The sequence below is a fragment of the Gobio gobio genome (assembly GCF_949357685.1).
Source record: "Gobio gobio genome assembly, chromosome: 9".
NCBI classification, from domain to species: domain Eukaryota; kingdom Metazoa; phylum Chordata; class Actinopteri; order Cypriniformes; family Gobionidae; genus Gobio; species Gobio gobio.
The window spans coordinates 33,469,152-33,495,499 of record NC_137115.1 but is presented as its reverse complement, the minus strand read 5'-3'; the positions used below and the strand labels follow the sequence as shown (position 1 = coordinate 33,495,499).

At 38.4% G+C, this 26,348-nt stretch overlaps 2 protein-coding genes across 2 annotated transcripts; both read left to right on the top strand.

The window, feature by feature from the left end:
* Positions 1 to 2,730: 2,730 nt before the first annotated feature.
* On the top strand, positions 2,731 to 12,578 carry LOC307131670 (MOB kinase activator 2). Its single transcript, XM_079825432.1, has 5 exons — positions 2,731 to 3,115; positions 5,486 to 5,637; positions 6,234 to 6,330; positions 7,264 to 7,388; positions 7,482 to 12,578. The coding sequence occupies exons 1-5, from the start codon at positions 3,006 to 3,008 to the stop codon at positions 7,712 to 7,714; spliced, it is 717 nt and encodes a 238-aa protein (XP_079681558.1). The 5' UTR covers positions 2,731 to 3,005; the 3' UTR covers positions 7,715 to 12,578.
* Positions 12,579 to 16,937: 4,359 nt separating this feature from the next.
* On the top strand, positions 16,938 to 26,091 carry adm2b (adrenomedullin 2b). The gene is made up of 3 exons (XM_079825940.1): positions 16,938 to 17,066; positions 17,182 to 17,320; positions 25,683 to 26,091. Exons 2-3 carry the CDS (start codon positions 17,250 to 17,252, stop codon positions 26,065 to 26,067), a joined length of 456 nt encoding a protein of 151 aa, XP_079682066.1. The 5' UTR covers positions 16,938 to 17,066; positions 17,182 to 17,249; the 3' UTR covers positions 26,068 to 26,091.
* Positions 26,092 to 26,348: the final 257 nt, after the last annotated feature.

The following is a 26,348-nucleotide window of genomic DNA, read 5'->3' as shown; positions in this document are numbered from 1 at the left end:
GATTTAATTTAAATCCAGTTAAACAGCACTGACGTGCAAATCAGCTGAGCCGATTCAGTTAAAATACATTACAAACAACAATTCACCAACATTTATCATGGATTTACTGTGCCAACACTACATGTAACCATGGTAATTTATCAGAAATGTAGGTTAATATCTAATTTTATTTAATTTGTAACGTATACATGTATTAAATGAGTAATAAAAGCCAAATTGCAGACTATTTTTGTCATAAACTTGCTTTTTTGTGCATTTGTATTTATATGTTTATAGACTACTGAGGATAAACTTCTCAGTCGGAAAAGGGTGGCTTGCCCGCTTCAGGTGGGTGGAGAGTTCCTGCCTCAAGTGGAGGAGTTCAGGTATCTTGGGGTCTTGTTCACGAGTGAGGGAAGGATGGAACGGGAGATTGACAGACGGATCGGTGCAGCTTCTGCAGTAATGCGGTCGATGTACCGGTCTGTCGTGGTAAAGAAGGAGCTGAGCTGCAAGGCAAAGCTCTCGATTTACCGGTCAATCTACGTTCCTACTCTCACCTATGGTCATGAGCTGTGGGTCATGACCGAAAGGACAAGATCCCGGATACAGGCGGCCGAAATGAGCTTTCTCCGTAGGGTGGCTGGGCGCTCCCTTAGAGATAGGGTGAGAAGCTCAGTCACCCGGGAGGAACTCGGAGTAGAGCCGCTGCTCCTCCACATCGAGAGGAGCCAGCTGAGGTGGCTCGGGCATCTATTTCGGATGCCTCCTGGACGCCTTCCCAGGGAGGTGTTCCAGGCACGTCCCACCGGGAGGAGCCCCTTGGGAAGACCTAGGACACGCTGGAGGGACTATGTCTCCCGGCTGGCCTGGGAACGCCTCGGGGTTCCCCCGGAAGAGCTGGAGGAAGTGGCTAGGGAGAGGGAAGTCTGGGCGTCTCTGCTTAGACTGTTGCCCCCGCGACCCGGCCCCGGATAAGCGGAAGATGATGGATGGATGGATGGATGGATGGATGTTTATAGACTAAATACCTTAAAGCCATTCTAGATATAGAAATATATATTTATTAACTTTTTGCCTTGTGTGCACTGCAAAAAATGCTGTCAATTAGTATTTTTGTCTTGTTTCTAGTATAAATATATCTAAACAAATCTTAAATCAAGATGAATTTACTAGATAAGTTAAATTAATTAGATATTTTTTCTTATTTTCTGGATAATAAAATGAAATTGAAGCGAGTTTTTGGTTAAAACAAGCAAATATATCTGCCAATGGGGTAATTCTGTTTGGAATCTTATTATTTATTCCAGGCATATTATTTTTGTAATCCATTGGAAAATAATTTAGTTTGTTTCAAGCAAAAACTCAATTCATTTAGATTTTTTTCCTCCAGGAATCAAGAAGTATGTAAACTTCCTTAGAAAAAGCATCTTGATTTAAGAATTTTTAGATATTTGGACTGGAAAAAAGACAGAAATACCAAGTAAGAAAAGTATTTTTTGTAGTGTGGTTTTACCTGTGGGGATCTAAATAGGGCACTTATTAAATTTAAATAAGAATAGAGTTCTAACTCAGTAATAATATTTACATTTCACCCATTAAAACTTTTTGGTTGATGTAAGTTTTACAGATATTGTGAAATATCTATAAATTTTCTGTGTCCTATCTCAAGCTACTCTACTGTGAGCTCAAGCTTTTGTCAAATCTGTCATGTTTCCAAGAAACAAAACATGTAATTTTATATATATATATATATATATATAGAAAAGGGACCGGCCCCCGGGTATGTCCACAACATCGAATCTGGCCCCCTTTAAAACAAGTTTGGACACCCCTGGGCTAGGGGTACTCATATTAATGTTGAAAAACCTCATATAATGAAAATTTCATGTCATGGGACCTTTAATTTTTTTATATTTATTCATTTTACTTTTTTTGTATTATTTTATATAGACATAAATGGTGTATAATTTATTATTTAGAAGATTTGAGACTCCTAAAGTTTTCCTTTTTTGCAATTACTTTAATCCCTCGCCATGGCAACACTGTTCAAGATATCCAATACCCGTTTACAATTTAGCATCTTCAGCATATTGGCATTATGTTGAGAAAGTTTGGTGTGAATCATATGAAGCCTTTTGGAGCAGTTAAAAATTCAGAGCTTGATTAAGAACAATCCACATCCAAAACTAGCTGACTTCCTGTTGGTCGGAGCTAATGACTGTTAATTAGAAAGTTGCTTGAAGAGAACAATATATGTACCGAGTTTGGTGACTGCTTTTTTTTTTTTTTTTTGCAAATGCCATTTGGTTTTACATTGATAACACTGTACAATCTCATTTGTTAACATAGTTAATGCATTAGCTAACATGAACAATGAGCAATGTATTTTTACAGAATGTTTCAATCTTTTAATTTTCAATCTCTGTTAATTGTTCATATTGGTTCACAGTGGACTAATAAATGTGGAAGAAATTTACTAATAAATGTGGAAGAAGTACGTTTATTGTTAATGTTAACCGATACATTTAGGATGAACCATGCCTGTTGTTCTGCCCTCTGCCATCATGAACCATCGTGAACCAAAAGAATGAAACCAAACAATCAGAAATTCCATGACTTGGAATGACACCAATACTGTGTGAAGTGCACAGAAAGTGAAAGTTCCCCTGGAGGCACAAGAGGGCGGAGGCTCAGGTAAGGGGAGGTGGGGAAGCCTAGAGATGGGGGCGTGGCTTTGAGCGAGCCTGTGTGTAAAGAGAGTAAATATTTTTCAGTACTGGTGGAACCTGTCCGTCTGCTTCACCGGAGACACAGGGAGACTCAGCCTGAAGTGTAGGACACACAAAGAACGGCAGAGAGAACACAAACACATTTACTAATGCTGGACGGAGCGACAGTCAGGACATAGACCACAGGACAGACAACATGCGCATAGGGAACCGTCGTGTTTGTTTGTTTACGTGACAGGTGCATCAGTGTGTTCGTGTTTGAATGAGGCGTGTGTGTGTTTCTGAGGACATTTAATGGGTAAAAGCATCCTGGATATGGGGGGATGCCAGAGTTACAGTAGCTCTGATGAAGAGGATGTCAGCACTCTGAAGGCAAACTACACCAACATCAGCCTGTTCAAAGTGTGAGTATATACTTTACTCCCTTGTCTAGTGTGTGTGTTTAGGTTAAGTAAGGAATGCACACATCAGACGAATGCCTGCTGAAGAGATGAGCACCAGCATACCTTCAGAAAGAGAATGTGCGTGAGCATATGTGTGTAGCGTGTTGGAGAGGATTTCAAAGTCAAAGGAAACTTCCATGTGTTTATGTGTTAAAACCTGGACCCCGTGCACAAGGGTTTATGGGTAAACACACCTGCCACGGCCAGTGTATTTACATATTGTGTACCTGCGTATGAGTGCAACTGGGTATTTTGGGGGAAAATGTATTGCTAATATCAACGCTGCCTAAAATCAACACTTCATCCTTCATATAAGCATTAAATAAATCATGTTACCATGGTACAGTAGGGGTAATATTGTGGTACTTTGATATAGGCATATGCTTTTTTCATATACAATAGTAGAGTTACATGATACTCCAAAGTAAGGACATTACCATAGTGCATGCCCAAAACCAGGATAGATACATTACCAACTCTGTACTTGTTGATACTTTTTATTAGTATCAGTAACTGCAAAATTAGAAATACATGGCTCTTATATTTGTTAACGTTTGAAATATTTGGGACAAGGAAATGCAAAAAAAACACTTTTTTAACTACTCAATTTGTTGTTGTTTGTGAGTTTGCACTAATGTACACCTAAACTAAAAAGAACAGAAAACTAATACATATTTGACTACATCAATATGTACATTAAAAAATGAAAACGGCAACAAACTTTCAACAAAATGTCAATTGTGATAAATAATTTAAAATGTAGAAAAATACTTTGATAAACTATGAAACCCAATTTTAAGGAAATATGGGTAGTTGAGTGATTTTACTGTATATAGTACAAGAGGTTTTAAGACATGTATTCTATATCTATGCAGGTTTTTTTATTTTTAGTAAAACAATAAATAAAAAAATAACATGGTAAATAGATTGAGATGTGATGGAGGTAATGCCTGAGGGATCTTGCTGAGGTTTGTAAAACAAAAAACTATAAACCGAGTGGTTGATTTAGAAGAAATAATGCGATAACTCAGGGTGTGACTGTGATGAGAAGTGATGCGTTTCTTTAAAATAAATGCCACTTGGTTTGATATTCTGTATGTAATGCAATGACACTCATACATTGAGGGGTCGTTTACACGACAGCCTTTTTTAACTAAAAACGTTAAAGTTTTAATGCATTTTGGCCATTCATATACAGGACAACAGCTTTTTGGGGCCTGAAAACGAAAACCTTTGAAAACGGGTTACAAAGAGCAAGTTTTTGAAAACAATACCGTTATCGTCTCCATGTAAACTACAAAAACGCAAATTTGTAAAAACAGTGATGTCTTGCCCATGCGTCTAAAGTCGCGTAGTGTTTCTTTACAAAGTGACATTGGCAACTACTGGCCTGGCACGCATAATACTGGCATGTGGATTCGTGTGAACTGGGATCGTTTAGACAATGGTGTCATCTGTATGCGAAAAATGCAAAGGAAAAATGCTTTTAGTACATCATTTTCATGTAAACGTACCCTAAGTGTGGCTGGCATAAGTATCCAAATACCTTTTGGGGCCACCATATGGAAGATATTCCACCCCACGGCCTGTGTTTTAATCAGTTAAGGTCAAGGCCACCGTCTCAAACCTCCCACCACACACACTCTATCGGTTATTTCAAGGCTGAACTGGGGAGGTCTGTTTTCTCTCTATGTACACAGACTCTAGGTCAGCTTGCTTCCTAGTCCGACGTGTGTGTGGTTTATTGCATTTGCATGAAGGAAAATTAGGCCCGTCAGGAACCAGCACTCTTTCCAGAAATGATGTGCTGATTGCTCTAATGCTGTCGCAAGAACAAGCGAACACAAACCCCTTCAGTACATACAGTAATCGACTAGCCCCATGTGCACACACTGCAAACTAAACTAAACTACATCCCTGTGTGTCCTTGTGTAACGCCACACCGTTTTCACAAACTGTTTGCTCAGCAGCCTAACTATTTAAACACAAATTAACTAGCAGGAAAAGCTCCCTGTAAAAGAATTTCACATTGCAAAGTCAGTCAGGCACATAGCCATTTATCAATCAGCACATTTAAAATGAGAATAATAATACAATAAACAACATGAACATGCAAATTTAACATGAAATGTAAAGTGACCCTATTTGACCCTCCATTCCTAGTCATACTGTGCACATTTCATTAGTGAACTATATAAAAATGTAATCAATTCTAATATTCCAGTGTGTGTGTGTGTGTGTGTGTGTGTGTGTGTGTGTGTGTGTGTGTGTGTGTGTGTGTGTGTGTGTGTGTGTGTGTGTGTGTGTGTGTGTGTGTGTGTGTTTTGACAGAAAGAATAACACTCTCCAAATAGTCCCATCTGCTGAGGTCAAACCTTACCTAAAAGATAACTTCCTGTCCAGACGCATAACTGACATCGACCTTCTGACCCTCTCTGCCCTGCCGCATGGCGTAGACCAGCAGGAGTGGATAGCAACAAACAGTGAGTATTAAAATACAGTAAAACAGTAATATTGTTAACTATTATTACACTTTAAAATAGCTGTTGTTCTGTATATAATTTAACATGCAATTTCTTTCTTGTCATGTCAAAGCTAAATTTTCAGCATCATTACTCCAGTCTTCAGTGTCATAATGTCCTTCAGAAATTACTATCAACTATACAGACTCAGAGAGGACACAAGTGAATGCCATTTACAGTTAAACAGTGATCGCAAATATCTTAAACTGAGCAAATCAGGGCTGAAACAATGCACTAGAGAAGAAAACATTTCAAACATTTCTTAACATATGTTTAATGTTCAGTAACACACAAGGAATGCTAGGAATGTGTTGGGCAAGCCTCACATAACTACCATGGCTGGTCTATAGTGTAACTTATTCTGACCAGGCAGGAACTACCCACATACAGTATAAAGTAAGAGACCATACGATCAACATGTAAAATGACAAACAACAGTTTGCTTCTTTATGTGACCAAACATACATCAGATAGTTCAGCAGTGGTCTGTGTGTGTGTGTGTGTGTTTTGTTTTGGTCTTTAAATGTGTGTTAACTCAATCTTACCATCTCTTTCAGCGGTGTCGTTTTTCCAGCACACTACCCTGTTCTTCGGCGCTCTGTCTGATTATTGCTCAACTGTAACGTGTCCGGCAGCCAAAAGCCCAGGAAACATGTGAGCAGAACGCACTTTATTTCAGCTAGATAAAAGAGAAACACTTAAGTCATATCTTGAATAAAGGCATTAAGTGAGACATACATAAACCCTTTCAAAATATTGCCATGTTAACCATAGTTTATTAACAGCTTTACAGTAGTGGCTCTGTAGTCACTATGGTATTTTAGTGGAATATATACTGTAAAACAAAGGCTAAAACAAATTAAAGCAAAAATATTTTACATAGAAAATATTTTTTTCACAATAAAAAACTAAAAGTAGCACATTTCCACCATCTTATCCGTTTAGAAAAATAAGTGCGTGTGTGTTTGTGTGTACATAGACATACTGTACATACACACACAGGATAATAGTGTAATTAGTTTTCTTCGGCTCGTGTGGCTTATATATAATTAATATGATTATTGTTTATTTTTCTAAACAATTAAGGAGGAGGAAATGTGCAACTCTGTTGTGGTTATTATCGCAGAAAACTTTAATACGAGTCATCAAGCATGTATGCACAGATATCAACACCCAATGATGACAATCAACAAACAGGATTTTAGATAAAGTGGTATAAACAAATCCCTAAATATCACATAACTAGATAAGTTGCTTTGTCATCACAAAACAAACAATGACAGCTAAATAAAATAAAAAAGCAACTGTATTCATGCTGTATTGAAATGTATTCATGCTGCAAACCGAAATGCCAGAATGGGTCTGTTGACATCACACTATTACAGCTCATATTTAAATATTCAAGAGATTTTTGTGATGATAGCAGATAATTACTGTGATTCTACATACTCACTGTGAATCACAGCAGAGCAACTTAATTATCATAAACTGCAGAAATACTACTGTTAAAAAAATACTGTGAAAGTGATATTTTATAGTGCATGGTTACCATTTCAAAATGAGTTGTTTATGTTTGTGTGTTTTCAGCCTCTATGAATGGACGGATGAACAGGGGAAGAAACTGAAGTGTTCAGCTCCGATCTACATCGATTACGCCATGTCCTACATCCAGGAGATACTCGCAGATGAACGCGTGTTTCCCATCAAAGCTGGTATGAAGAAGTTTAAAAAGTTTACAGGGAGCCTAATGAGCTGAAAATGATCTTAACACACAGAAGTGAGTGTGACTGTATGTGTGTGTTTAGGTTCGTCATTCCCTCCTGGATTCATGTTCTTGATTCAGAAGATCTTTGTGATGCTCTTCCGTACGCTGGCTCACCTGTTCAGCACTCATTACCAGGACGCAATCGCCGTGGAGTTACACCCGCACCTCAACACGCTCTTCACACACTTCATCACCTTCAGCCACACGTTCAGACTGCTGGAGCCCTCAGAGACGGCTCCAATCGATGAGCTCATCGCCTTGCTCGCACACTGAACCTGGAAAGTAATACAAAAGGGCACGTCATTAGACCTTGAAAATCACAAATGCGATACTCTGTCGCTTCGTGGACCCAACGGACTTGTGCACAAGACTGAAAGTCCACATCAAGTGGACAGTAATTAGTTCCATGAAGAAGCCCTTCGATGTTTTGACCCAGTAGAACTAGAATGTGTCAATCGACTTCAGTTCAGGCTGAGCTCTGATTGAACAGTGCAGCTGATCCCGCCTGTAAGTGATTTTTCTGTGCTAACTGTGAACATAGGCGATTTTCTCTTGACCAGTGGACACATGGCCTTTCACCGAGAAGCAATTTCTGGGAGTCCGCTCTGGGAGCTTTCAATTGTGCTGTGCAAATTATGGCCACATTCCCTCTTGATGTTTTTGTCTGTCGCATCGATTGAAAAAGAAAAACACTGTTTGTTTTGGGAGAAAAAAAATTGCTTTTCTAAGATACCGTTCAAAAGTTTAGGGTCAGTATTTTTTTTGTTTTTGTTTTTTTGAAATTGATCAAAAGTGACAGCCCAAACGGTTTCCAATTCAAATACATTTGAAAATGTTCTTTTGAACTTTTTATTCACCAAAGAATCCTGAAAAAATATTATGCAACACAACAAAAATATTAAGCAGCACAACTATTTTCAACATATGACTTGAATGATTTCTGAGGGATCATGTGACACTGGCGACTGGAGTAATGATGCTACAAATTCAGCTTTGCCATCACAGGACTAAATTACATTTTACAGAATTTTTTTAATGTAATAATCTTTCACAACAGTACTGCTTTATTACCTAGACTTTCAAAAAATCTTACTGACCCCAAACTTTTAAACAGTTTTGAATGAAACACTGAACCCTGGTTTTACAGACGAGGCTTAAACTAGTTCCAGACTAAAATGCATGTTTGAGCGGTTTTAACTGAAAGCAACTTGCACTGACATATCTTAAAATATGTCGGTGCCATTGTTTTCTCTCAAGATGCGCACCAGTAATGTTTTTTGGTAAGGCACATGTATAAAAGCTACTTGTATATCCTAATTTAACTAATGCCTAATCCTGGCTTAATCTAAGCCCTGTCTGTGAAACCAGGCCATTATGTCTTAAGGCCTGTAACGTTACACACCGGGACGAATATTGCACGCGCTTTTCATGAAGTTTTTCGGCACGTCTTGAGTGTTCACACCGTTCACACCCGAGCGATTTTCACTGGCGATGCGCCGAGCGAACGTGTAAATTCAGTAGCGCTCCCAGTACACAAGCTGGTGCTGCGACACTTTACGCTTCTGACACTCGCTTGTCACGCAGAAGAAGAAGAGAGACAGTATTTACATGCTTGCCAAAACCTTAGACATATTATGTCTATGGCCAAAACCATTCACACACTTTTTGCTGGCAAGCAGCAATAGCAGCTCATCTTCTTCTTTGTCTACTTACTACTTCTTCGTCGTATCAATGTGTGCTCGGCAAGACCGTTTTGTGCTTGAGCGCCACAAAGTCGTGTTTTACTGTCACTTCAGCAGCTCCAGGCACGTGGACAAAAGCGCTGATCTCATTGGTTGGACCGTTTTTAACGCGTCGCGTCAAAATAAAAAATACGAACCCCAGGCGTTTTTTTTTTATTACACTTTTACGCCTGCCGTTTTGCGCGTCGGTGCACACACACATTGGCGCCCTTTGTTTAGTCACTAAACGTCGGCGATAAATGCGCACGAAAATCATCCCAGTGTGAACAGGCCTTTAGACATTTTTTGTCCATAATGCTCATGGACACAGTCAAATGCTTCATTATTTCAGGTCCTAACCAGATGCAACGTAATAATGCTACAAACTAAAATACCCCCCCCATGTAACCCTAACGTTAATGAGGCTTTAATCTACACCCTTACTTCCGGTCTGAGATATTTGGCCTGCCTGGCATGCTTGTCCTAAAACTGTGTGACGTATAAAGTGGTGCAGGTGGTGCCATCACATTGTAGGCCAAAAACGCAGAAGCAAGTTAGCATTTTAGCACTTCCAGTTGCCTCGTCCCAAAGTCAATGGGTTTTTTGAATGGGATTTTGGTTAAATGGCTGAAATGAGGTCTGTGATGAACAAGTCACGCTTTCACGCTTTATTTTACGACACTAAATACACCAATATTACCCCACTCATGGTTACGTGTCTTGAAAAAGGGGGTTGCTAACAAGTAACTAATTGGGACTACAGAGGCGGTCGGGGACATTAAACGCCATCACGTGTCAAACTCAGTCCGCTGGTATAGCCTTTATCTGCTTTTTATTGTGCGCTTTGAACTAGTCCAACTCATTCGTTCTGGGAAAATATTTTTAGATAAAACGTCTGGCACACTTATGGCACACTTATGTAGAAACACTTCAGGAGTTTCAAAGTCATCATCTGATTAATTGAATTCTACAGGATGTCCGCAAGACGTGCGTGTTGCGTTCTTTTAACTTTGACGATGAACGCTTACCAGGATGAACTAAACGCTGGATTTTCAAAAGTATGTGAAGTTCGCGGCGCCATTGTTCTTTATTTAATAATTTATAGATGCATGCCGGTCTGTTATCGCAGGGACAGTAGGCTTGTTCGACGACTTGCGGCGAAAGATCGGCTGCCGCCTGACAAAAGCAATGCATTCTGGAGTAGATGCTATTTACATTAAGTACAAATATACCGCCTTGTTTGCTAAACGTCTGGTTGGGAAAGACAAAATTACAGAAATCACTATATTATTGAGAGTGGCAATAGTGTAGGGGTAAGAAGCATATGGCATCAAGTTTTGACGCAAATCGACCCGAGGTTCGACTCTGCCTTTTGCCGAACTCGCTCTATTCCCTTTTCCCATCACATATCAGATCAGAAAGGTATTTATTTTCAATAAAAATGAAGAAAATATTAGAAAAGTGGAAATAAAGCATCTAACGTGTTTAATATTAAGTGTTTATCGGTTAGGGGTAGGTAAACAGACACGCTGAATTAGAGACGATAAAAGTGAGTGGGTCTAATATCATTGATCGTAAAAAGTTGGTGGGTCTTGTCCCACCCACATACAATGGTTCCAACGCCCATGGCGCTGCAGCCGCCTCACGATCACGTGGCATCAAAGTACAGAGAGAGCAAAAAGAGACCAGCCGTCTAGGTGAGGCACTGCAGTTGCTCAAAATCGGCTGCAAAAGCCTTGATGACGACACACTTTATTCCAGACCTTCTGCCGTCAGTCTGAAGGTCTGGCTACGTGAGACAACCTACTGCATTTAGGCTTTAAAATGAATAAAATTTGTGTTCATCTGTGAAAATTATCTTGATGGACAAAACCTGTAAGTATCTTGTTGATCACGGAGCTTGTTTTTTGCAATAATCCAAAAGCCTATGGAAAAATCCTTTTGGGTTTTTGTCAAGGGAACCAGTGTGATGCGAACTGCCGATTGGCCTACAAAGTGACGTCATACCTGCACCACTCTATGGCGTTCCTTCTCTGATGACATCAGTTTGACGGCTTGGGCTGAATATCCTTAAGCACTCCCCTCGCTAAAATAAAACCCTGCCCTCTGTTCAATATTCCGTTTCACTTTACATCACAACACTGAAGTAAAGTCGGTTATACCTTACGGTTCACAGGGACCGACAGATGAAGTCGCTGTAAACGCATCCCAATTATTCACAAACCTCATTTCAAACAATCACCACTATTGACTCATTAATTATGGTCATTATTGTGACTTGAACAATTACTTGATTAACACAAAACTTCTAGAATGATACTGTGAAGAGAATAACATACAGCCATAATATACTGTTGATTCTCTTATACTGGTTCAGTGCAGGTTTCTGCCGAATTATGTTGAAACATGAGGACTGGACGGAGAACAGATATTTCTCTATCCCAAGCATTCATAAATGAACAGCCCTGAGGATATCAGAAATATATACATGAATACACACACACACACACCAGAGAGCTGGTCTGACTGGTTTCCAAGAGGAATTTGATCCACTTACTGACAAAAATATCACATTCAGCCATTGTCAGGCATCAGTTTATTTATTACTTTGACGTTTTTATCATATGCAAAGCATTTTACTATAAAGGAACTGCATTTTGGGATAACAGACTGTTACATATTTCTCAAACACAAAATAATAGGTATACTATTATATACTGCAAACCGCCTTATGTAATTCAGTATGCAAAATGTTTTAAACAGTGGCATATGCTACATTGTTGTCACATGATCTAAACACTTCCAGTGAGTGAATTAATATCTATTGTGCATTTTCAATCCATGTTTGTGTAAAAACGAGTTGACGTTCAATCAAATAATGAGTCAAGAAAAAGACAAGGCACATTGCATTGTGGGATGCTGCTCTATGAAATGTGCTCTGATGTATAGTGCACATTTAGGCTTAATGTAGAATGATATCCATTCATGCTTCTAGAGAAATATAAATATTTGTATAATATGTGAATTTGTCGTAATATGTGAATTTTCTCTGTACGATTTCAAACATTGATGGAACAACACATTCACTCTGTTCTGTACTTTTCACAAGTTTGATTTGAAATACCACTACTTTTACTAAATAGTAGTAGGATAATAGTATGCTATTCTAAATTCAGCCTGTGTGTCAAAGCATTGAGTAAACATAAATGTGTTTCTCCAGCAGGGGACAGCAAAGGGAAACTGTCATAGAATCGAGCTCTGCACCTGCTGAACACTAGAGTTATAGAGATTTAAAACACACTCACACACTTATTTAAACAAAAGACTCCACTCCAAAGGGCTGTTAACACTCCGTTGTGAAACAGTGTTTGGATAAGAATTTGAAATAAAGCCCTTTGACCATTAAAACATCTCATGAATGCACAGGTGTGATTGGTTGATTCTTCTTTCAGTGGGCACCTGCTGATGAGCTGAGATTGGAGGAGTGAACGGGGTGAGTGGGTGTGTAGTACAGTAAAGTATAGCTGTGCTCACTAGATGTCTCAGTCCAGTAAAGTACTTAAGGTCATTTCAGCCTCTCGGTGACTCTGTAAAAGTGCTTTTGATGGCAGTAGTGGCCAAAAGTGATGTCCAGTCGGATATTTGTTCATAATGACCCTACAAGTTCAACTACACCATCAAAATATGATGAAAATATTTTATTTCATATATTTTAAATATGGGGGAAGAACAAAATCTTAAATTTGGTTAAAATATTTATTTGGCAAACAGCAGCTATAGAAAAAGCACAGAAAAACAAAAAGCATACATTGACTACAACATAATCAGATATGAATATTTCCTTTGTTCTCTCGTTTTTGCATGTTCATAATTTCATTGCGTTATCACAAATAAAAAATGTACTCCAAGCGCAACAACTACGCAATATTCTTACAAAATCTTTAACTCATTTTTAAAATTATATTTGAGTAAAGGGTGAGGATGTCAATTTTCCTGGGCCAGACCACTTTTAGCCACTAGGTTTAAAATTGTGTTGATTCAGAGGTACTTTGCATAAATATAGTACAAAATAGGACCCTGCAACTCTTTAAAAAAAATTATCTATTTCAGGAGATCAAACTTAATATTGTTTGAGCAGTTGTATCTTTCTATTCATTTTATGTGAGGTTTGCAACCAAAATTAGGCACCGTCTAAAAAGCAGCTTCAAAACCGGATTCATGCTTTTATTTTTTCTAGCAATGAACAGAAATTAAATAAAAAAATAAAAGTAAATATATAAAAACAATACAAATGTTAAGAGGGTTCCCATTTCACAATTTATTTTTAATAGTGCTTTTAACAATATACACTATATTGGAAACAGTTTTGGGACGCCTGCCTTTACATGCACAGGAACTATAAATGACATCCCATTCTTGACCAAATATTGATTTATTGTTATTGATACATTTCCATTTCCTTCAAATTGAAGGGGGGGAAAAAAACTGTTCGATACTTTTTTCTTACAATAACTTTGGTAATGGGGTTGAATGGGTGAGATTGATCAAATGTGGCAATATTTTTAGAAAATCTGAATATTAAAAAAATATATATTGTTCTATCAACTTAATTAAATTGTAGTCCCAACACAAATGGGTTAGTAACCTTCAGTTTTAAAGTTCACCTATTATGGTTTTTCGAATATTCCCTTTCATGCAGTGTGTAATATAGCGGTTTGTGAATATAAATTCACGATAAATAATAATATTTTCACCCAAAAGAAAGAATCGACTCTGAATAGGAGTCATTTGTATTTTGAATCCCAGTGTGTGACGGTTCTACGTCACTAGAAAATAAATTTGCATAATGCCCAGTGTTGTAGGTTGTCATGTCCGCCCAGGAACAACTTGACCCGCCCTCAAACGTCATTTTATTGACGACTGCTTCTCAAATCAGTTTCAAAACAGTTTTGTGTTTTATATTGTGACCATTTCCGGCTAACCAGCTAACTCTGGTCTTCCTGAAATACTACTGTGAATCAGCTGTGGGCCACTATTACCTAAAACGGTGTCTATTAATGCAGATTGTCTGTTGTTCTTACTACTTTGAGTAATGATAAAGGATGGAGCCAGATTTGTTTTACAAACATTAATGTTACATCAGTCATTTACGTTAGTGCTGGGCTAACATATGCACTGTTATTGATACAGTTGCCGCATGTGCACCGCAATAAATTAGAAATATACACATGGGTTTATTGATGGACATACACTTGTTAATGCTGATGGTGAGGAATTACAGTTGAAACATCTCATAATGTACCTCAAACTGAGTAGCGTGTCACTGAGAAACGTCCTGCTCAAGTCGTACTTGTGATGGAGGTTCAGGTTGAATAACTATTTCTTCCAATGCTTCATCATCGGACTTGCGCTCAGATTGATATGGTAAAATCGACATCATCATTATCATCATCGTCTTTACAGTGTGTGCAATCACTGAGCTTTAGGAAGCCTCCGGATGGAGGTAATGTTTCGTAATTTAGAGAGACTGAATAATCCATCGAGCTGTTTGAGATTCATTGAAAAATGTGGTGATGTGCAATGTATATTATGAGAAAATGAAAGTGTTTTTTAACCTTTGACGCATGTAAACCTGTTGTAGGAGCCTTTAAAATAGCATAATAAGGGCACTTTATATACGTTAGGTGGATTGAACACAATTAGCCTATGTTGTGACAAAATGTTCCAAAAATTGTGTTGCTCAATTTAGTGGCAAAAATCCCTTTTTGAGTGTTTACTTGTCTTTACTGCTGCAGACGAAACTGAAGTTGCTCCCTGGTTGTCACAATTATATAATAGATTAAGTTAATCTAACATGTCTAATAAGTTTCAAAAACATAGGGCTTGTGTGTCTGCATTAGAAAAAAAAAAAATTTTTTAACTTGTATCTGCGGTGAAAATGGAAAACTTTCACTGAGATGAATTAAGCTCTCAACTGAATTTAATTATAGCACAATATACCACTTGAATTTTACAATATATTTAATAGGATTATAGTAATACTGTGATGAGTTTCTTATTATAATAGTGGATGATATTTCAATCAATAATGAAGAGAAAAAAGACACTTGGATACACACACAAATATACACTTACACACACACAAGCAGGCTGCTCTGTCTGAGCCAACTGACGCATGAATGCAAATGTATCCTGTTGCTGTCTGACCCATGACGCAGAACACACACACACACACACACACACACACACACACACACACACACTGTAGAAACAGAACCCGTATTAGGGCTAATGCTAAGAGTGTATAGTTTGTTTGAAATGAAAATAACAATTTCCCTTTTTGATCAACAGAACAAATATAATTAATCTATTTAGTAAATTAAACTGATAAAATAACTTTTCCAAATAATGAGACTCCCAAAGTTTATGACATCATTTATAAGACTGAGATGTAATAAACATCCTAAGCTCTTAAACACACAGACTTGTGTGCCTCTTAACACACTGACACAAAAACAAACCTGACCTTTATAACAGTGCATTATAAAAACACAATCACGCCAAAAAAAAAACCCACTAGTTTAGAGCTGATTTCCAATTTAGACAACTGCACTGCTTAAAAAAAAAAAAACTAAAAGGTCAAAGTTTATAAAATTACCTTAAACAACAAATCTATAAGATCAACAACAAAGACCCCAAAACACACTAGCATCAATAAATCTCTCTCGCTCTCACACACACAGTCTGTGACTGACTCTCATTAACATTAACCGAACTGTTGTTAATGCTCTCTAAAATCCTCTTTAAAAGTGCACAGGACACAGTGAGCTCGATTAAACCAAACACACACTTCGTATTTTGTCTCTGACCTTTAAAATAAGCCACTATGTCACACCTGACAGCACAATTATATTTTTATATCATGACACAGTAAAGGCTTAAAAGCTAAACACTTAATTTAGAAACACTGTTTCCCTCAAGAACTAGTGTTCCTATAAAGGGCCTTATGTTCCTATACATAAAACTTGCGAGAGAGAGAGCGAGAGAAAGGGCAATTAAAAACATGTTTTGAGAGTCAAATCCTTCCTTAAATAAAAATAAATAAATGTTTATATATATATATATATATATATATATATATATATATATATATATATATATATATATATATATATATATATATATATATATATATATATATATATATATATATATAAATATATAAATGATAATATATTGTACTTATATTAATAAATATAAGTATAACATTTTAATATATTAAAAGGTTGTACATTTATAAACTATTTAGAATAATTTTATTCAGCATTTTATTTAATGACCAGTTTTAAGATTTAAATAAATATAAAGTAACACTGTTAAAATAACTATATAAATATAAAGCTTTAAAAGCTATCAAATTATGAAAGTGTAGGCTAGTCTTATACACGTGTTGTAAATGAAAAATACACTATCAATACCGTTATACATATTAAATTAATATTAGCATATTGGCCACACCCCCAGTTATTTTGGAATGACAAAACACAAGGATGTGTTCAAACAAAGCATGACAAACAGCGGCATGTGTTCTCAGAAATATTAATAGAAAACACAGTCCATTACAGTTACGGATTGATGGCTCTAAATGGAGAATATTAATTCATAATAATGATAACTACGGCTGAACTGCAGCGTGTGGAGTGTCAGTTCTCCAGTGTCTCCTCCCTCTCAGTATTTAAGAATCTGCTCCATCCACGAGAGACTGACTTTCTCTGAGTCAGTACTGAGAGTTTCTCCAGCCACATAAATCAAAGTCCTTCACTCACAGGACGCGATCTCAACAGTCTTACACGCGAGAAATGAACGGGATACATCGCTATCCCATTCATAGTGTCTCTTTTAAAGTAGGGAGTTAGGCGTCTTGTCTCTTTAAACGTAACTTTTCATTAAATAGATAACTTTACTGCTCTGACGAATGCAGGTAGCCTAAATGACCGTCTCGTCTGTTCTCCTCCACAGCTGCGCGTCTCTCTCTTTCAGAGCTCTATACTTCATTGAGTCGGACTAGAGGACAACTCGCTCCCATCATGAAATCACTGCTGCTCGTGTGTGTGTTTCTGCTGCCTCTGCAAACACTCGCGCTGCCGCTGCGCAACAGGTGAGATACGCGCAGGACACCGGCGCCGCCCGGTCACCTGTGATGCCGTCATTATCATGATCAATCGAGCATGCTGTTAATATTATACTTCATATCCTGGGTGTTTAATATCATTTTTTCGCGAGGTTTGGAAAGGTTCGTGTAGAACTCGTGCGAATTATTCGCTTACGATCGCATTACATATATCATTTAATCTTTAATAAAACACAATTGTTCAGGTTAACAGACACAAGTTTTGATTTTAAACATGTATTAGTAAATTATTAAACGATCTAGCCTATAATTAGATACAAATAAACAAATTGCTCATTAGTTCACATTAACTTATGATAACAAAAGAATTCACTTCACTGTTACCAGTAATCTTATAGGCTATAGACAATATAGACATTACACAGATCACTAAAGTTAAAGTTTAAGTATGTATATTCATGGCAAGCCACTTTAACATTAATTGCTTGAATCTTGTATCTAGTTGAGTATATATTGTTAGTAGATAGAGCATATTTATTAGTAATACTTTTTTTCTTCTTCAATTTCACTACTATTAAAAAAAATATAGAAAGCAACTTGTTACTGGGCCTATTTCAAAATGTACAATTGTCATATACTAGTGTCTCATACAGTAAGTAAAAAGGTGAATACATACTATTATACATATTTATATGCTATTGAGATAGTGATTAGTAAATTAGGTAGGTACGAGTATGAATAAGATCATGTGAATAACTCACATTGAGTATCTAAAGAATGGGTACTAGAGAAAATGTTAGTTTGAAGTCATCTTTAAACAATAGTTCGTTTTAAATAATAGATGTTAGAATGGCTTGCCACATGTGTGTGACCTGTAGTTCCCCATGAGATAGTATGTGTCACTTGACTGACTGCATTTGGCACAGAGAGCTTAAGAGAGAGACGTGCTACCTGTAACGTAGTTTCTCAGATTTCTCCATCGTGACTGCCCAGTCACGATATGGGTCGGGTTATTTCTAACTCTGACTAAGATCCTTCAACACAATCCACATACCTCCTCAAGTTTTACATTAAATCGCATTATGTTAAAGCATCATGTGGCATTCATTTTAAAGAGCCCGCTTTCCAAAACAAAACATTTCACAAAATGGAGTTGGTTAGGTTTTAAACGATAAAACAGCAGATATAATAATAGAAGAAATACATGGAGTATTTGGACACTGGCTTTTTACATCCACTAAAAAAAAAACACTACAACAAAGTCATGTAAAAGTACTTGCTAAAATGTTTAGATTTCCAAAAAGCTCAACCATATTTGTGTTACTTGGTTTTAGATTGTATTGGTATCGCTTAGTTTGCAAATACTTTTTGGGGGTCATTTCACCTGCTGGTTTGGGGGTTTTGTAATGAAGCCACTTGCCATCTCAAAGCCTGATTGAACAATGTCAGTGGCGCCCCCTCTTGGTGGGATGAGGCAGTTTCCTCCACTGTGGCCTTCAAAAGCGAAACAAGCTTACAGAATAAATGTGAACACGCAGTGTGTGCCTAATGTGAGAAAAGGTCAAACAGTCCGTGCGAGGTCACAAACAAACCGTGATTTAGGGGCTTTAATGTTCAACTGGAAATTAAATCCTCTTTTAGTCACACACTCACACAAGGACATAATGAATTTATGTAAGGTGGATTTAAGCAGTTTTCCGCCAAATTAGCCCCTCTAGCTCTGTTTTTAAAAATGTGCCTCTTAGCGAGTGGATTGCAACATCATTCTTAACAGTTTGTTAGATTAAGATGGATATTTGTACAGGCCCCATGCGAGGCACTAATGTGGGAACTTTTCTCAACAATCTCTTTCGCTCTCCCTCAACCTCAAGACTTCCTTCTCCTAGTTTTTCACAAAGCAGAATAAGACACCAAAATACGTCTCCTCTTCTTCCTCCTTCTCTCCTCTATAATCCAAGAGACACTTCACCCAGCTGTCTTCCATATTCACAGACCTCTGTGTGTGTGTGTGTGTGTGTGTGTGTGTGTGTGTGTGTGTGTGTGTGTGTGTGTGTGTGTGTGTGTGTGTGTGTGTGTGTGTGTGTGTGTGTGTGTGTGTGTGTGTGTGTATAGCACCTGAGACTGAAGTGTATGAATGGAGCAGTGAAACAGGAGGACTTTAGCTTTGGGCAGAGGCTTAGAAGGGCTTATGCTATACAGGGTGATTGAGTAACCGTACAGGGCTGCTGCTCTCCGGATCGATTTCAATTCAGAAGATTTTTATGATGCAGCAGAGGATTTTATCTAATCATGTGCAACTGCAAGAAAGGATGTTAAACAAATTAAGATAAGAAGCTGAATTTCATCACGATAATGCAAAGGAAACGAATTACAAAGTGCATGGAAAAGCAAACGTTGCCACCAGCAGGGTTGTGCGCCATTCAGTATTGAATTGAGAATGCTTTTGAATTCCTAAATTTGAATTGTACCATCAAACAGGAATGCAGAATTTAAATTTTCAAATTTAAAAATGTAGATTTGAGAAGAACAGAAATAAAAAGAGACAGATAGACCGATAGAATGATAGCCAGAACAACAGACAGATAAATTGATAGACAGAAAGGTAAGAATGATAGACAGAACGACTAACATACCGACCGAAAGACATCAATATATCTGTCCATTTACTGTATATTTAGTCTGATGGTGACCTTCACAAGAGGCAGAAAGTAGTTGTGTGTTGCACTGAAAGCAGTGTGTGCAGCGCATGCTAAATGAGGAGTTTGTTTTGGAAACTCCAGTAACGTTTAGTATTTCCTACATTGGCCCACGTTTAATTATATGAGGGAGCAAGTGGGAGTCCAGCAAACACACAGACCTGCTCTGACCCCGAACCCCGGCACTGCAGTCCCACATCTCCGGTTCTGCTAACAGACCCGCTTTACTGCTCCAACACTCTACGTAATGCCAGCTATTCAGGCTCTGCCCGCAGTGGTGCTCATGCAGTAGAAGAGTTTAAACCTTGCAACAAATTATCTATTTTACAATTATATATTATAAAATTTAACCCAACTTTAGCTAGTCAACATCTTCCAGTTAGCCCCTGCTGGTAGATACTCGATAACCACACCATCTGGCACCTAAAAGATTCATTATACATTGATGGCCAAATTAGCTCTGTATTAACAATATATATAAATTATGTATGTTAATATAAATTATATATAAATTATATTAACATAAATTGCTAGTATTTCATTATGGTATTACACTACCGTTAAAAATATTGGGGATTTTTTTTATGCTTTTGAAAGTAGTCTCTTATGCTCAATGCATAAAATTACAGAAAAAAAAACGTTGTTATCAAATGTTATTACAAATTAAAAGTAGTCTCTCTCTATAATATATATATATAACAAAATTATGAACGCAACACTTTTGTTTTTGCTCCATTTGCCTCCAAGATCTAAGACTTCTTCTATGTACACAAAAGGCCTATTTCTCTCAAATATTGTTGACAAATCTGTCTAAATCTGTGTTAGTGAGCACTTCTCCTTTGCAGAGATAATCCATCCACCTCACAGGTGTGGCATATCAAGATGCTGATTAGACAGCATGATTATTGCACAGGTGTGCCTTAGGCAGATGTCACAAGTTTTGAGGGAGCATGCAATTGGCATACTGACTGCAGGAATGTCCACCAGAGCTGTTGCCCGTGAATTGAATGTTAATTTCTCTACCGTAACCCGTCTCCAAAGGTGTTTCAGAGAATTTGGCAGTACATCCAACCGGGCTCACAACCGCAGACCACGTGTAACCACACCAGCCCAGGACCTCCACATCCAACATCTTCACCTCCCAAGATCGTCTGAGACCAGCCACCCGGACAGCTGCTGCAAAAATCGGTTTGCAGAGCCAAAGAATTTCAGCACAAACTGTCAGAAACCGTCTCAGAGAAGCTCATCTGCATGCTCGTCGTCCTCATAGGGGTCTCGACCTGACTGCAGTTCGTCATCGTAACCGACTTGAGTGGGCCACTTTGGAGAGGTGTTCTCTTCACGGATGAATACCGGTTTTCACTGTACAGGGCAGATGGCAGACAGCGTGTATGGCATTGTGTGGGTGAGAGGTTTGCTGATGTCAACGTTATGGATTGAGTGGCCCATGGTGGCGGTGGGTTTATGGTATGGACAACGAACACAGGTGTATTTCATTGATGGCATTTTGAATGCACAGAGATACCGTGATGAGATCCTGAGGCTCATTGTTGTGCCATTCACCCAAGACCATCACCTCATGTTGCAGCATGATAATGCAAGGCCCCATGTTGCAAGGATCTGTACACAATTCCTGAAAGCTGAAAACATCCCAGTTCTCGCATGGCCAGCATACTCACCAGATGTCACCCATTGAGCATGTTTGGGATGCTCTGGATCGGCGTAAACGACAGCGTGTCCCAGTTCCTGACAATATCCAGCAACTTCGCACAACCATTGAAGAGGAGTGGACCAACATTCCACAGGCCACAATCAACAACCTGATCAACTCTATGCGAAGGAGATGTGTTGCACTGTGTGAGGCAAATGCTGGTCACACCAGATACTGACTGGTTTTCTGACTGATACTGATACACCAGATACACCCCCCCCCCCCCCCCCCCCCCTTTTATTGTGGCCAGCCTAAGGCACACCTGTGCAATAATCATGCTGTCTAATCAGCATCTTGATATGCCACACCTGTGAGGTGGATGGATTATCTCGGCAGAGGAGAAGTGCTCACTAACACAGATTTAGACAGATTTGTCTAGAATATTTGAGAGAAATACGCCTTTTGTGTACATAGACAAAGTCTTCGATCTTTGAGTTCAGCTCAACAAAAATGGCGGCAAAAATAATAGTGTTGCGTTCATAATTTTGTTCAGTATATATTTATATATATAAACAAACAGTTGTGCTGCAAACCTTGTTAAATAAAAGTATTAATTTCTTTAAAGTATTAATTTCTTTAAAAAATTTGTATAGTGTACAGAAATCTAACAGGTATAGTATTATAGACCTCAAACCAAGAGCTAAACAAAGGTTTACAGAACTTATGTTATAACCATTTAAATGCTCCTTATGACCGGAAACTGGTGAGAGGCACAGTGATCGAAACAAGTGATTTTGTACATGCATGTGTTATGTTACTGCCAGTCCAGACTAATCCTGTTCAGAAACATTCTGATTAGGATTAGAATTTAAGACTAAAGTTTTGCCCTATATCCCCCACTAATGCACAACCTAAACAGACTCGCAGCCTATAACACCCACTGGAAATTACACAAACATAATCATACTCAGGTTCCACGCTTACTACATTTTGTTAAACAGCATTAAAATTTGAAAATAATAAATATCAGAAATGTTATATTTTATATACATTATAACATTGTTGCCAAAACAGCCCTGACCCATCGAGGCATGGACTCCACTAGACCCCTGAAGGTGTGCTGTGATATCTGGCACCAAGATGTTAGCAGCAGATACTTTAAGTCCTGTAAGTTGCGAGGTGGGGCCTCCGTGGACCAGACTTGTTTCTTCAGCACATCCCACAGATGCTCGATTGGATTTAGATCTGGGGAATTTGGAGGCCAAGTCAACACCTCACACTCGTTGTTGTGCGTGCTCCTCAAACCATTCCTGCTTTGTGGCAGGGGCGCATTATCCTTCTGAAAGAGGCCACAGCCACCAGGGAATACCGTTTCCATGAAAGGGTGTAAATGGTCTGCAACAATGCTTAGGTAGGTGGTACGTGTCAAAGTAACATCCACATGGATGGCAGGACCCAAGGTATCCCAGCAGAACATTGCCCAAAGCATCACACTGCCTCCACCGGCTTGCTTTCCTCCCATAGTGCATCCTGGTGCCATGTGTTCCCCAGGTAAGCAACGCACACGCACCCGCACCCGCACCCGGCCATCCACCTGATGTAAAAAAAAAAAAACGTGATTCATCAAACCAGGCCACCTTCTTCTATTGTTTCATGGTCCAGTTCTGATGGTCCGGTTCACCACTGTTGCTTCCTTGGACCACTGCAGACCAGGAACACCCCACAAGAGCTGCAGTTTTGGAGATGCTCTGACCCAGTCGTCCAGCCATCACAATTTGGCCCTTGTCAAGCTCGCTCAAATCCTTACGCTTGCCCATTTTTCCTGCTTCTAACACATCAACTTTGAGGACAATGTTCACTTGCTTCCTAATATATCCCACCCACTAACAGGTGCCGTGATGAAGAGATAATCAGTGATATTCACTTCACCTGTCAGTGGTCATAATGTTAGGCCTGATTGTTGTATATATACACTGAAACCATTCAGGAAACCTGCATCAAACATTTCCTAAAAAAAAAATCTCAAATCATTTTCTTCATCTGCAAGTTTGGCAGCCATGTAAAACTTGGTGACATGATCTGTATTGTTGCCAGTTTATTTATGAGCAAGAAAAAACGAAGCACAAGTCAAAGGTTACTTTGAACTTTTCAAAGATCTGGTACATCTAAATGAAATTATTTGGCCTTGTTCTATCCAGATAATTTGAACAGGATAACACTGCTGGCTGTTTGGGTTCTGCAATTCACTGGAACACTTTAGGAAGAGTAATACGAATTGTATTTATTTATTTAAACTTATTGTTTGACACTTATCAAACCAAACATTTGAAGGCTTATATTAGTTATGTGATAGTTAAAGAAATAAGCAGAGACAAGTAATCCATTCTCAAAGACCTGGGGCCTATACCATGAAGCCGGTTTAGCTGGCTAGCCAGATATTTTTAAGCTTAGTTTGTGCCAATCCTGGGTTTAAGGTACCATTAAAGTGGTTTGGCTTTTAGCGGTGTTCATCTTGACTTACCCTCCACAGCTAACCTGCTCCAGGGCAGGTTATGTTCTGGATAAGAGATCTCAAACTGAAATTGGACCAATCAGCTGTGAGCAAAGTGACACATATCTGATGCAATAAAGTCACTCCCCCTTTTTCTTCTCCAAATTAAAGGTCACTACATAGCAAATGGCTATTAAAGACTTAAGCCTCTGGCTTTTAACAATGCTTATTTATAATACTAATAATTTTGAATTATTTAAAAATAATTTATGTAATTATTATACCCTTAATCAATTACACATGTATAATTTTAGTAAATCAATCATTAATATGCATTTTGTTAATATTAAAATAAATAGCCTATATAAAAGGTCATACAAATAAGCTTTAAATTCAATAACTAAATCTATAAAAAATTACATGTGAGCATAAATGTTCAATTCTCTCTATATATCAACTAAACTAACTTCATAACTTTTACTTGCATTGACGTATAAGATTTTTCTTAAAGTTGTCCTCGACAGCTCTTTTCTTCTGTGTAAATTTGTTTAAATTCTTAATATTTTTCAATCATGCATATTCTGCAGAAGAGTGAAGTTAATCACACTGCTTCTCTCGTGAGAAGTGAATTTCAGTTTGACTGATCCACAGCATGTGATTGGCTGTTCACTGCTGATGTCACAGGCTTTGATCCTGAGTTTAGGAGTTTAGCTGAGTTGACAGAGAAAGTTGATGATCAGCATCATGGGACCAACAAAGCCTGAATAGATTGGTTTGGTTTTGTCAACTCAAAACTAATCCTCTAACCCTGAGTTTGTTAAACTACCATCATGGTACAGGCCCCTGATGTTCCAAACAATGGAAAACATTGTGGCTCTGAGATGCTTTCAAACATTGCTCAGTTTGAGCAATCTGACGTGAGCGTCTGCCACAACTGCCAGTCCCAATGGGATAACCTGTCTGGCTGAACAACCGCAGATGTTTGGAAAATGTATTTTTATTTTTTATTTAGGCTGCCAATGACACAGAAATTATAAACTTCACCTCGAAGAACTAAAGTTCATTTACGAATAAATTAAGTATTTATTTAAGTAATTCATAGCAAATATAGTGCCCAAAACTGCCACAGAATTCATTCATGACAGTGCAGACAATCATGTGAAACGATCCTCTATGGATTTTTAAACCCTCTCATTTCTCATATTTGACTAATATTATTACAGAAAAACGAATGCTCTGAATGTCTTCTGTGAGCCAGATGGAAGACAGGGAAGAGTAGCACGTGAAGCAGTGTGTGTCCTAGAGTGAGGGAATATTAGTGCATGCCACAAATAATTTGGACTACAGCCAGAGAAACACTGGATTAATAATAGGCTTCAAATTCTCCACCTAAAATGGTCTTAATGCTGCCAAGCCTCGGATTTCACACAGAAGTTGGCGTAGTTTGACCATCACTTTAATGTGAATGTCTGAATGATGTATTTACATTTGGTCAGTGCATGCATGTGCTCCACTGGTGGTCAACCAAATTATTTCTCTTTCTTTCACCAGATTGAGTTTTCCAAGTAAGCCTGGGAAGCTTCCAGAAACAGGAGGAGGTATTGCCAAGGAAACCATCACCATTCCTTCAATAGCTTCGAGTGGCGGGGCAAGAGAGCGCCGTGCGGTCTGGAGGGCCCTCCTGCATAAAGGACCCCCGTCGAGACAGGCCAACACACCGTCCAATCAAAACAGCAGCGCTCAGGGACATTTCCGGGAACGTCGGCATGTCCTCAGAGGGTCACGCAGTCGCCCGCAGGGTCAGCTGATGCGTGTGGGATGCGTTCTCGGCACTTGCCAGGTACAGAACCTCAGCCACCGTCTCTACCAGCTGAACATCCAAAGCGGACGGCAAGAGTCGCCAATCAATCCCAGAAGTCCACATAGTTATGGATAAGACTATGATTGACCCCAAACACTACATTTCCAAAAATGTGACCACAGGAGACAACAGACACCAGCGGGCAACAAACTCAACAATTGGAGTAATCAATTTACCGAGGTCTTGTCATGAGAATTCAAATTCTCTTGAGCTTTAGAAATAAAAGAGTTCAATATGTAAATATACTGTTTAAGAACTCAAAATGTCTTCCCAAAAAGAAACCATGTATTGAAACTAAGCCGCAAAAATGACTCGTTCTGTACTTCTGAAACTCTCCTGTCATCTAGACGAAAACA

What these genes read in the sequence shown, in the direction of transcription:
- LOC307131670 (XM_079825432.1), top strand. Translation starts at nt 3,006, where the DNA reads ATGGGTAAAAGCATCCTGGATATGGGGGGATGCCAGAGTTACAGTAGC. An exon ending in AACATCAGCCTGTTCAAAGT is followed by an intron (nt 3,116 to 5,485) that starts GTGAGTATATAC and finishes GTGTTTTGACAG; the next exon opens with AAAGAATAACACTCTCCAAA. An exon ending in CGTGTTTCCCATCAAAGCTG is followed by an intron (nt 7,389 to 7,481) that starts GTATGAAGAAGT and finishes GTGTGTGTTTAG; the next exon opens with GTTCGTCATTCCCTCCTGGA.
- adm2b (XM_079825940.1), top strand. Translation starts at nt 17,250, where the DNA reads ATGAAATCACTGCTGCTCGTGTGTGTGTTTCTGCTGCCTCTGCAAACA. An exon ending in GCGCTGCCGCTGCGCAACAG is followed by an intron (nt 17,321 to 25,682) that starts GTGAGATACGCG and finishes TTCTTTCACCAG; the next exon opens with ATTGAGTTTTCCAAGTAAGC.